The sequence below is a fragment of the Diaphorina citri genome, unplaced genomic scaffold (assembly GCF_000475195.1).
Source record: "Diaphorina citri unplaced genomic scaffold, Diaci psyllid genome assembly version 1.1 scaffold1337, whole genome shotgun sequence".
NCBI lineage: Eukaryota > Metazoa > Arthropoda > Insecta > Hemiptera > Psyllidae > Diaphorina > Diaphorina citri.
In genome coordinates, this window is record NW_007378765.1 from 40,654 (window position 1) to 53,491 (window position 12,838).

General features: G+C 34.3%; 2 protein-coding genes across 3 annotated transcripts; both read left to right on the top strand.

Moving 5' to 3' along the window:
* On the top strand, positions 1-5,192 carry LOC103515427 (ankyrin repeat domain-containing protein 13C-B-like). Of its 2 annotated transcripts, XM_017446674.2 has the most exons (4): positions 2,355-2,483; positions 2,732-2,804; positions 4,227-4,318; positions 4,794-5,181. In XM_017446674.2, the coding sequence occupies exons 1-4, from the start codon at positions 2,361-2,363 to the stop codon at positions 4,995-4,997; spliced, it is 492 nt and encodes a 163-aa protein (XP_017302163.1). In that variant the 5' UTR covers positions 2,355-2,360; the 3' UTR covers positions 4,998-5,181. The 2 variants fall into 2 exon arrangements, with proteins under 2 accessions (XP_017302164.1, XP_017302163.1); XM_017446675.2 differs by lacking the exons at positions 2,355-2,483; positions 2,732-2,804; positions 4,227-4,318 and adding exons at positions 1-128; positions 401-565 and having other exon boundaries at positions 4,794-5,192.
* A 2,996-nt stretch (positions 5,193-8,188) lies between these two features.
* LOC103515428 (ankyrin repeat domain-containing protein 13C-like) lies at positions 8,189-10,244 on the top strand. Its single transcript, XM_026828135.1, has 4 exons — positions 8,189-8,661; positions 8,953-8,994; positions 9,476-9,712; positions 9,964-10,244. Exons 1-4 carry the CDS (start codon positions 8,526-8,528, stop codon positions 10,242-10,244), a joined length of 696 nt encoding a protein of 231 aa, XP_026683936.1. The 5' UTR covers positions 8,189-8,525.
* The last annotated feature ends 2,594 nt before the right edge of the window (positions 10,245-12,838 follow it).

Sequence of the window (12,838 nt, forward strand, 5' to 3'; positions counted from 1 at the left end):
CTGAGATGGAGATTGAAGATGAAGTTGATATCCTCATGAGTAGTGATATCATGGCAGCCCAGATGTCAACCAAATCCATCAACTTTATCCGTGCTCAGTCAGGCTGGATATTTCGGGAAGATAGGAAGGTAACAGATTTTGTTCTTAAACAAAAAACCTATTGTATAGGCATGACAATTTTTGGACCTCTGAAAGTCAGTTAAGACAGGTCCCCTAAACCTAAAGACTTCCAAATATATGTGGTAAAGGGACCTTATCCCTTTACCACATTTATTCAATTTCTTTATCTTCCACCACAATATTATATTTTATAGGATAACATTAAATTAGTATCAACATCTCACTTTTTAACGAGAGGTAATGACCATGTTTTCTATAGCCAGGATTTTTTCTTCTTTAGGAAATGGTTGGTTCGTTTCAAGCTGAGTTTTACTCTATCAATGGACTGGTCCTTGAGTCTCGGAAAAGAAGAGAACATTTGTCTGAAAAAGACCTGCAGAAGAATAAAGCCATAATTGAGAGTTTCACTAAGGGCAATACTCAAGATCTTGATCCAAATGGAGAGGTAAGTGGAGAGCGATATCAGTAATATGATTTAAAAATGGTTTTTGTGTGTTGAATATTTATACCCAATTTCATCTACATGCTCAAGAGTTACTGCTTCAAGGGCAATACTCAAGATCTTGATCCAAATGGAGAGGTAAGTGGAGATAGCGATATCAGTAATATGATTTAAAAATGGTTTTTGTGTGTTGAATATTTATACCCAATTTCATCTACATGCTCAAGAGTTACTGCTTAAAAAAAAAAAAAAAAAAAACTCATTTATTATTAACTAAGTACCTCATTTATTGTTAACTTACCCATAGGTAGATCTTGCATATTTTCATAGTACCTACACCTTGTATTCCAATATTTCTCCATTCTGTAGAAAGTTTTTTTCTTCTACTAATGCATTTCAACTCTGGAATACCAGGCCTTTTTTTGTTGGTTGATCAGAAATATTTTGTTCAGTCAAAAAGCATATTTTTTTTTGTACACGTTGATCAGAAATATTTTGTTCAGTCAAAAAGCATATTTATTTTTTATTTATTTATTTTTTTTTTTTTTTTTGTACACTTGTTTTTTACTATACCTACTCGCCAACGTATTTTATTTTAGATTGATTTTGTTGTTGTGATTCGTAGATTCTTTATAACATAAGTACCTTGATTTATATAAGCAAGAACTATGTCACCGGGCATTACGTTTAGTGAACACAATACCTGACTAAGTCTCAATTTTTCTCTTGGGTTTAATTTACTTTTTTAGAATACCTATGGATAGAACCTTTTTTTTACTTTCTTGGAATACCTATGGATTCTCGCCCTTTTCTATGGATTGAAAAGGTTCAGAATATAATGATTAAAATTAAAAAAAGTCAGAGCATACCTACATACATAATATATAGTATACCTAACTACAAAAAATGTAGCTGCATTTTATTTTAACTATTTTTATTTTATTTATTTATTTAATATACCTTATTTATACTGTCGGCTAAGACTAAAAAGTCCCATTATGCCAACAGTTTAAAAAGGCCTCATTTATTAACATCAATAATAATACAACAAAGGTTTTGACATTACAAAATAATAATAATAATAATAATAATAATAATAATAATAATAATAATAATAATAATAATAATAATAATAATAATAATAATAATAATAATAATAATAATAATAATAATAATAATAATAATAATAATAATAATAATAATAATAATAATAATAATAATAATAATAATAATAATAATAATAATAATAATAATAATAATAATAATAATAATAATAATAATAATAATAATAATAATAATAATAATAATAATAATAATAATAATAATAATAATAATAATAATAATAATAATAATAATAATAATAATAATAATAATAATAATAATAATAATAATAATAATAATAATAATAATAATAATAATAATAATAATAATAATAATAATAATAATAATAATAATAATAATAATAATAATAATAATAATAATAATAATAATAATAATAATAATAATAATAATAATAATAATAATAATAATAATAATAATAATAATAATAATAATAATAATAATAATAATAATAATAATAATAATAATAATAATAATAATAATAATAATAATAATAATAATAATAATAATAATAATAATAATAATAATAATAATAATAATAATAATGATAATAATAATAATAATAATAATAATGGGATGAATGAATCATCCCTATTGCGAATTTAGCTAAAAAATGAAAACATTTATTAATTTTGCTAAAAATCCTAACAAAGACTGTTTTATTTTGCAGGAGACTGAGATGGAGATCGAAGATGAAGTTGATATCCTCATGAGTAGTGATATCATGGCAGCCCAGATGTCAACCAAATCCATCAACTTTATCCGCACTCAGTCAGGCTGGATATTTCGGGAAGATAGAAAGGTAACAGATTTTGTTCTTAAACAAAAAACCTACTGTATAGGCATGACAATTTTTGGACCTCTGAAAGTCAGTTAAGACAGGTCCCCTAAAGACTTCAAAATATATTTGAACTTGCATTGGATGTTATGTTATTCAATTTCTTTATCTTCCACCACAATATTATATTTTATAGGATAACATTAAATTAGTATCAACATCTCACTTTTTAACGAGAGGTAATGACCATGTTTTCTTTTTTTCTTCTTTAGGAAATGGTTGGTTCGTTTCAAGCTGAGTTTTACTCTATCAATGGACTGGTCCTTGAGTCTCGGAAAAGAAGAGTTGAATCAGATTAAGGATTTCTATATGGAACTCAAGTGGGATTTCCAGAGTTGGGGTGAGAGAATGAAATATTTTTTGAAGTAAAATTAGTATAAGAAAACACCTTTAAAAAAATAGTATGAACAGTAACTAGGTAGCAAGTACCTACTGCTCAGAGGAGAGTGAAGAGTCTGAACCCTTAGGATTAGAACCCTTGGGAAAAGTCCTTAGGGACTTTAAGACTCAAGCTTTAATTAAAACTTCATCTGTAACTTCAGAAATTTTAATAAATACCTAGGTAATAAATAAGTACCTACTCTACTTACCTATTCAAAATTGTATTACAATTTCAGTGCCTTTAGTGTCAAGAATTCTACCCTCAGATATATGCAAAATCTATAAGAAAGGATCCAGTATACGAAAGTCAGAGCATACCTACATACATAATATATAGTATACCTAACTACAAAAAATGTAGCTGAATTTTATTTTAACTAACTTAATTAATACCTTTTTTTAAATTAATTTTTATTAGGTGGAAATGGGTATATGTCGATTAACTTCAAACTAAAGTTAAGTTTACCCAGACCCTAATGCATTATGAAGCAAAATGAGACCTTCGTCGGTGACATAAGTTCCGCTGTAATTGTTCTCTTCACGTCTCCTTGTACCTTGCTGATGTTATAGTGACTCTTTTACCACCTACCCTTTTTACTTTCCTTATCCTAAAGGAAGGATTTCCAATTTTTAGGGATAAAAAATCCTAAAAACTCCGCGGGCTGCTAGTTGGAAATCGCTGCCCTATAGGAAGGAAAGTACATAATGTATTCTATTCTATTCTACCACTTCAATGTCAAGCTATACAAACGCTAGCCTAGGTGTGAGCTATAAAGTCTAGCCTTGTTTATAAACACAGCCTCAATCACTTGTGTTAAGCAGTCGCGTTACGTGATCAGAAATTGGATGGGTGGTTTAGGAGTCACTTATTACTCGCGGCGATTTTTGTATCGGTTTCCTTTCCTTTCTCTTGAGAAATTTCTTTCGAATCTATATAATTAGATATTGTTAGGATCCAGGGGAAATGACCCATTTCACAGTGTGACTACTCGTGACTGTGGCCTCATTGATGTATAAGGCAATCTGCTCATGAATAGAAATGCTATCGTGCGAGATGAGTTATTGCATGCTACGACACAGACCGCACGAGTCTAATGTATCCGTTGTTTCAGTGCCCCGAAATAAAAACGGCGGTGAAACACTAATCTTTGAAATAAATAATAGGTAATATCTTCAGAAGTATCTCGGATAATAATAACATATGTCATCCAAATTTATGGATGTTTTTTTTTTTTTTTTTTTTTTACCCTTGGAAAGAAAAGTTTTTTTGAAGGGGGACTGATAACCCTCTCTTAACGAAAGCATTAGAGTCTCGGAAAAGAAGAGAACATTTGTCTGAAAAAGACCTGCAGAAGAATAAAGCCATAATTGAGAGTTTCACTAAGGGCAATACTCAAGATCTTGATCCAAATGGAGAGGTAAGTGGAGAGCGATATCAGTAATATGATTTAAAAATGGTTTTTGTGTGTTGAATATTTATACCCAATTTCATCTACATGCTCAAGAGTTACTGCTTAAAAAAAAAAAAAAAAAAAACTCATTTATTATTAACTAAGTACCTCATTTATTGTTAACTTACCCATAGGTAGATCTTGCATATTTTCATAGTACCTACACCTTGTATTCCAATATTTCTCCATTCTGTAGAAAGTTTTTTTCTTCTACTAATGCATTTCAACTCTGGAATACCAGGCCTTTTTTTGTTGGTTGATCAGAAATATTTTGTTCAGTCAAAAAGCATATTTTTTTTTGTACACGTTGATCAGAAATATTTTGTTCAGTCAAAAAGCATATTTATTTTTTATTTATTTATTTTTTTTTTTTTTTTTTGTACACGTTGATGTGGCTGTTCTTTCCTCCTTGTTAATGTGGCCCTTGATTTTCTGTCCTCAGCCCGTCAGGAGGCCTTCCTTGAACCCTCCGCCTGAGAGCTGTATTACCTGGGAGGACTACATTAACTCACCTGAAGACAATGTACCTGTGCTGGGCAGAGAGCTCATCGAGAAGGAAACCAGCAAGTTCTTCAAAGCCACTGTTGCCATGGTAAGAAAAAAGAAAACAAAACGAATGTGTTTAAAAAGTTTTGTAATGCTTTAAGGTGGAAGAAAACTTTCGTCATTAATATAAAAGTATATGCATTTCTTTTCACTACCCCTATATTATGTCACCAACCTCATTGGGGTAGTGGTTAGCACGGTGGGCTTTGGTGATTTGACTCCAAGATCTCCAAGTCAAGTCATGGAATTTGGCATAGTGTATTAAGAGGAGGACAACATTTTGTGACAAGCAGTTATGTTTAATACAATTGAAAGTTCTTTTTTTTTCTTAAAAAAAAAAAAAAAAAAAAAAAAAAAAAAATGTGTTTGTTTTTGATGAGTGTTCCCATAACTCCAAGGTCTCCAAGTCAAGTCATGGAATTTGGCATAGTGTAGGAGGACAACATTTGTGACAGGCAGTTATATTTAATACAATTGAAAGTTCTTAAAAAAAAAGACACGTGATCTGTGTTGTAGCATGCCCATCCCATAGTATTCATATTTTTCTCTCTCTCTCTCTCTCTCTCTCTCTCTCTCTCTCTCTCTCTCTCTCTCTCTTTTCCTACTATTTCGATGTTTAGTTTGTGTCCCAAGTAATCTGCAGGTGCAATCAAAACCAGAATTAGCACACCTCGAATGCTGGCATAGAGTAATGGACAACCACTTTTTCAATAGTTGGCAACCTAGTCTCTTTGACGCTTGACTCGGGTTTGAATCCTGCCTGTTCCAAACTTTTCCGTTTTTGAACTTGCAATGTTTTACCTGGGACACCTTGTACATTTTCTTCTGAATGTGTAGTGTTGAGTGCTGTGTGTTTTTATGTTACAGGGATATAGTATATGTATCTATCGTAGGAACTAAATAACCAATTTTGACTTTTTGACTCGCCCGAAATCCACGCTCCTTTTTTACTTTTTTTACCTCTTTCTCATTTCTTTCATGCACTATTTTTTTTCTTTTCTGTTGGAAAGTGTAAAGTTCGAAATGAAAATTTCTCTCAGAGATGGTCCCATACTCCCATTCTCTACTCCTTAGTCAAACTGAACCCTGGTTTAAGGGTAGTCAAAAAGTCACTTAGAAGCTTGTGTCATACGTTTAAGATAGATATGTGTGCCAAACGTACAGATGATGAAAGACTTTATTCAATAAAGTTAAATTATGTATTATTTTTTCTTTTATAATTTAAATCATATTGTTTTTAATTAATGTCACTTTTTTCTATTGAAAGATGGAAAGTAATTATATGATAATATTATTAAATAATATTTTTAGACACCGTGACACAAGCTCTAGTTAACTATTAACAATCAAAATTACCTCTATTTTTCTCTTCTATCTCTCCTTCCCATATCGTGAAATACCTAGTACTGGATACATGGGCTTGGCCCGTAGATTATGTTTAATAAACTTTGTAAACTCGTGGAAAATGAAACTATGCAGAGAGTGTATAATGAATATTAATGAAAAATAAAGGTTAACGCCCGGAATAAGCCCGGACACCATATTTCACTCCCGAGATGGAATAGATGCATCTTGTGGTTTGGATTGAATCTTCATCCACAAGATAGAAACCTGGGTGGCAAACGCTCCTGACCACATGGATTTGGTTTCCTCGTTGTAATTAAGCAGAAGCAGACCTTCTGTTCTAGAGGTCGCGGATATGGAAGTATTTCATTAGATCGCGTCTAAGAGGTGTTAGTTGAGGCTTTACGCTTTACGCACTGGTTTAGAGTGAAATAAATCTCGAGGATTTTCTGGTCTTCCTAAGGATGTACATTGTACAACTGTACAAAATAATTAGTTGCTGTGGAACTTTGGGTTTACTCAGGTTTATTAAGCAGGATTAAGCAGGGAAACACAGTTTGACAACACGCTCATATTTAGGAAACGTTGTCGTACAAAGTTATCGCCCAAAATTTCCAACATAAGTGTGGACCCTGCTTTCAAACCAACCCTCACGCCTCGCCTCGTCAGCTCGTCACAATAGTAGTAAGAATGTGTGAAGCAACGAACATTTGAAAATGGATGAAACTCATGAAAGTATCTGAAGAAATTAAGGAATGTGTGTCCAATTGTACATTTGTAAAACGTACGATCAACATGATTGTGTTAACATGCTTTGTGGAATAAACATAACAACATGTTTTGTACGATATTTTGAACAGTAAACATCACAAACTGTTCCAGATTTTCACAGATATTTTGTCTAAATTTGAAAATCGTCCAGCAGAGGCCTCTGACCTGATAATTACGGAGCCCATAATTCAGCCACACAAATATGCCTGGTGTCATTCACACCGAAAAGACACGATGCTCCCGTTTTTCTTATGCACCATTACACATGGCGATCCGACATTCCGAACTGGATATCAATTCCCCCAGAATCCCTAGATGCATTCTTTCTTTATTATTCACTAGTGGTTGACCCGTCTTTTGTACGGGACCACCACACACACACAAATACACCCCCCACACATACCACACCCGTCACACACATCCCATCACACCACAACCACCACCACACACCACATCCACCACACACCAAATCACCACACACACACACACACCACACCCATCTTTCATTTCCAGTTTTTTAAGTTTTTTTTTCTTTTTTTACTGGGGCTACATTTTTACCGTGTGAAGATAGTAAAGGAGGCATCTCTAAAATTCAGGGGTACAAAAAGCAGTCCATTTATGGCCCACCGGTCTACCCAGGGCCGTATTTAGGGGGCCGAGGGCTCCCCCCTTCGAGCTTCATGTTTCTCCTTTACTATACGTCAGACTCCGAAAATTCGGGGTCAAAGAGGCCCGGCCACCCCCCCTTCGAGCTTCATTTTTCTCTTGTACTGTGGGCCAAAATTTGGAGTATCATCAACCCCCCCTCCTCCCCCCGGTACATCACTGTTTGGACCCTTGGCCCCTCCCCCTTCCACAAAATCCGACTATATATTCACAAAACCTCTCCACCAAGCACCAAGTTCTATCATTAAATTTTTGTTGGTTTTCAATGAGACTGGGATTTTGATTTCGGCCCTGGGTCTACCCTTATATTTATGAAGGGCCAGGCCGGGCCTATACTTCATCCTTGAAACCTCCCCTGCCCCTGCTGAACTATTTTGGGTAACCCTAACTCAAGAAGGAGGAACGATTGCTATCTTCACAGTAAACATCCGCCGGCTTTCGCAGTGCTGCCTCCAAACTCCATAGTGGTGAAATTTTGAACTATGCTATCCGGACTTTTCCGGGAAAAAAGGAAGATTGAAGATTTTCATTTTCAAAAAAATTCTTGTGTTTTTTCATTTTTTGTCTATCTTTAATTTAAGTGATTTTGTGTTTCAACAATAATTTGTAATAAACGAGAGCAGTGTTTAATAACTCTCACCTCACTCATATCATTCGTGTTTATAATCTCAAACTATCCCTACCTTTATTGACATTACTCCATCTAGGTTATCAAAGTACACAATGGCAGAACACTTTCCCTGAAAAGATAAGAGAGGTGGTATATTTACCTTTGCCAGGCTGATAGTCCATTGGGAGTACGATACTGAATTATTAGAGATGAGTGTGTAACTTCACTTGCCCAAAAATGGACCTGAGTGCAAGCAAGAATAGTACTAGTGAAGATAGTGAGTTCTTACTTCACAGAGCTGTGTTTTCCAACAATATACGTGAACTATCAGCACTTATCAGAAGCAAGGATGTTTCTGAGAGAGACAAGCATGGTAAGTTAATTTTAGCTATAGTTTTGCACAAGCAAATAAATATGACATAAATATGTATCATTAGTAAAATTTGGATTGGACATTTAGAAGTTAAGTTCCCTCTCAGGCACTCTTATCCATATCTTCAATGATTTTTATTGTTATTTTAGCTAGTTTTGCACAAGCAAATAAATATGACATAAATAGGTATCATTAGTAAAATTTGGATTGGACATTTAGAAGTTAAGTTCCCTCTCAGGCACTCTTATCCATATCTTCAATGATTTTTATTGTTATCAACTCTGTTTTCAGGAAACACTCCCCTACATTTGGCAGTCATGTTGGGGCGGAAAGGTAAAATATGATCATATACTGTTAACTACTTACTTAGTTTTCCATTCAAAAATTAAACAAATTATTATCAGACAGAATACAATTTGATAGCTGGGATCAAAAACCAATGAGTGTTTTCATGAGCCTCTCAAAACAGTCCTAGCTAAAGTGAGTAGGTACTTAAAGCTGATATTTGGTTTTGGTTACAAAATTTATCATTTATTTAACTTTTATCAAAATTGCAGAATGTGTGCAGTTGTTACTGGCCCATACGGAAAGGTAAAATATGATCATATACTGTTAACTACTTACTTAGTTTTCCATTCAAAAATAAACAAATTATTATGAGACAGGATACAATTTGATGGCTGGGATCAAAAACCAATGAGTGTTTTCATGAGCCTCTCAAAACAGTCTTAGCTAAAGTGAGTAGGTACTTTAAGCTGATATTTGGTTTTGGTTACAAAATTTATCATTTATTTAACTTTTATCAAAATTGCAGAATGTGTGCAGTTGTTACTGGCCCATGGGGCACCTGTCAAAGTAAAAAACAACAAAGGCTGGAGTCCTCTAGCAGAAGCTGTGAGCTATGGAGATCGGCAAACCATTTCCTCTCTCGTCAGGAAGCTGAAATCACAAGCACGAGAGCAAATGGAAGAACGGAGACCCAACCTGGTGAATGCTCTGAATCAGATTAAGGATTTCTATATGGAGCTCAAGTGGGATTTCCAGAGTTGGGGTGAGAGAATGAAATATTTTTTGAAGTAAAATTAGGATAAGAAAACACCTTTAAAAAATTAGTATAAACAGTAGGTAGCTAGTACCTACTGCTCAGAGGAGAGTGAAGAGTCTTGGGAAAAGTCCTTAGGGACTTTAAGACTCAAGCTTTAATTAAAACTTCATCTGTAACTTTAGAAAGTTTAATAAATACCTAGGTAATAAATAAGTACCTACTCTACTTACCTATTGAAAATTGTATTACAATTTCAGTGCCTTTAGTGTCAAGAATTCTACCCTCAGATATATGCAAAATCTATAAGAAAGGATCCAGTATACGCTTAGACACCACTTTAGTCGACTTCAATGACATGAGATGGGAAAGAGGAGACATCAGTTTTCTGTTCAATGGAGAAGGGAAACCTTCAGATTCTCTTGTGGTTCTGGATAATAGATCCCAGTTGTTCCAGAAAGTAAGATATGAGGTAAGTAAGTTTTATTTTCATCCCCTGAGCTATTTATTTCTTGGCAAAGTTACAACTTTGGGTCACTAGGTTTGAAAGTTTTGGAAAAAAGTTTGGAAGTTTTCAGGCTGTCCTCAAAAAAAAATAATAATAATAATAATAATAATAATAATAAATTTATCCTCTGTCTCTCAGCTCCAGCAAGGGTGAATTGATAGATAGGTACTATCGTTAATCGTTTTTTTAAGCTAGTTGTAATACCTAGATTAAGTGATCTGACGGTTGTACACTTACTATTTTGTAGGTATGTTATGTACAAAAAAAAAATTGTAATAAATATCCCATGTTCCCCATTGTCAGATTTCCCGACTTATGACGACCGGAGCGTGTCACACTACTGGAATGGGGCTGGGAGCGACACTTCTGTCTGGAGATGGCCTGGGAAACCTCCTGCCCGTATGTGCTCAGTCTGGAGTCCATACGGGACTTTGGTGGCGAGTCACCCGATGCCGCTAATGTCGAGGCCGACAACTGACCGTACAACGCGACGTATGGGAGGCGCTACTATGCGGGTAAAAGCACACACAAATCTCATTACGTTTGGGAGACGCTATTTTGCGGGTAAAAGCAAGCACACACAAATCTCGTTACCTTTGGGAGGCGCTATTTTGCGGGTAAAAGCAAGCACACAAATCTCATTATGTGTTGAGAGGCGCTATTATGCGGGTAAAAGCAAGCACACAAATTACTTTTGGTAGGCGCTATTTTGCGGGTAAAAGCAAGCACACAAATCTTATTACGTTTGGGGGGTGCTATTTTGCGGGTAAAAGCAAGCACACACAAACCCTATTACGTTTGAGAGGCGCTACTTTGCGGGTAAAAAAGCAAGCACACACAAATCTCATTACGATTATTCCTTTAGTAAAACCCTTAGCCTGGCGGTATAATAGCAGTATGAAGACGAGTGTTCCGACTTCACACGTAACGATTTTTTTGCCGAACGACACAAACTGTCTTAGTAGGCAATGTAGTTTAAATGAGAGTGTTCACACTACACACGAAGCGATTTTTTTTTTCCTTTAACGACAAGTGGAAACCGACTTTAACACGTATGCTACTATTTGGTCTTGTTTAAATTACATTGCATACAGGACATTCAGAAAAAAATCGTGTGAAACCCATGACAAGTGGGAACGGTCCTTTGCCTTTATAACTGTAATCTCTCCGTATATTAGACATCCTGAGAATCTGGATTTAAATAACATATTTAATTGAAGGTGTTTTAACAATAAAATCAATAAAGTCCTACCTCCGATGACAGCTATATGCTGAATTTTATTCCGATTTGAAATCGCCTCCTCTTTATCCACAACGCGACGTATGGGAGGCGCTACTATGCGGGTAAAAGCACACACAAATCTCATTACGTTTGGGAGCCGCTATTTTGCGGGTAAAAGCAAGCACACACAAATCTCATTACGTTTGGGAGGCGCTATTTTGCGGGTAAAAGCACACACAAATCTCATTACGTTTGGGAGCCGCTATTTTGCGGGTAAAAGCAAGCATACACAAATCTCATTACCTTTGAGAGGCGCTATTTTGCGGGTAAAAGCAAGCACACACAAATCTCATTACGTTTGGGAGGCGCTATTATGCGGGTAAAAGCAAGCATACAAATCTCATTACGTTTGGGAGGCGCTATTTTGCGGGTAAAAGCAAGCACATACAAATCTCATTACGTTTGGGAGGCGCTATTTTGCGGGTAAAAGCAAGCACACAAATCTTATTACATTTGGGAGGCATATTTGGTCTTGTTTAAATTACATTGCATACAAGCATACAGGACATTCGGAGAAAAAAAAAAATCGTGTGAAACCCATGACACGGTCCTTTGCCTTTAGAACTGTAATCTCTCCGTATATTAGACATCCTGAGAATCTGGATTTAAATAACATATTTAATTGAAGGCGTTTTAACAATAAAATCAATAAAGTCCTACCTCCGATGACAGCTATATGCTGAATTTTATTCCGATTTGAAATCGCCTCCTCTTTATCCTCCCTCTGGTTTTTACTATATCTACTCGCCAACGTATTATATTTTAGATTGATTTTGTTGTTGTGATTCGTAGATTCTTTATGACATAAGTACCTTGATTTTTATAAGCAGGAACTATATCACCGGGCATTACGTTTAGTGAACACAATACCTGACTAAGTCTCAATTTTTCTCTTGGGTTTAATTTACTTTTTTAGAATACCTATGGATAGAACCTTTTTTTTTTTTCTCTTTCTTGGAATACCTATGGATTCTCGCCCTTTTCTATGGATTGAAAAGGTTCAGAATATAATGATTAAAATTAAAAAAAGTCAGAGCATACCTACATACATAATATATAGTATACCTAACTACAAAAAATGTAGCTGCATTTTATTTTAACTATTTTTATTTTATTTATTTATTTAATATACCTTATTTATACTGTCGGCTAAGACTAAAAAGTCCCATTATGCCAACAGTTTAAAAAGGCCTCATTTATTAACATCAATAATAATACAACAAAGGTTTTGACATTACAAAAGATGGAAAAGTTAAATATATATCTAAAGAAAGTTATGGATGTTGGTGGCTGACAAAGAGGTTGCCCCACTAACTAACTTAATTAATACCTTTTTTTATTAATT

Excerpts from the sequence above, each read along its gene's own strand:
- LOC103515427 (XM_017446675.2), top strand. The coding sequence starts at position 6 with ATGGAGATTGAAGATGAAGTTGATATCCTCATGAGTAGTGATATCATG. Across the intron at positions 129-400 it reads TATTTCGGGAAGATAGGAAG|GAAATGGTTGGTTCGTTTCA; the intron begins GTAACAGATTTT and ends TTTCTTCTTTAG. Across the intron at positions 566-4,793 it reads ATCTTGATCCAAATGGAGAG|CCCGTCAGGAGGCCTTCCTT; the intron begins GTAAGTGGAGAG and ends TTCTGTCCTCAG.
- LOC103515428 (XM_026828135.1), top strand. The coding sequence starts at position 8,526 with ATGGACCTGAGTGCAAGCAAGAATAGTACTAGTGAAGATAGTGAGTTC. Across the intron at positions 8,662-8,952 it reads TTCTGAGAGAGACAAGCATG|GAAACACTCCCCTACATTTG; the intron begins GTAAGTTAATTT and ends CTCTGTTTTCAG. Across the intron at positions 8,995-9,475 it reads AGTCATGTTGGGGCGGAAAG|AATGTGTGCAGTTGTTACTG; the intron begins GTAAAATATGAT and ends TCAAAATTGCAG.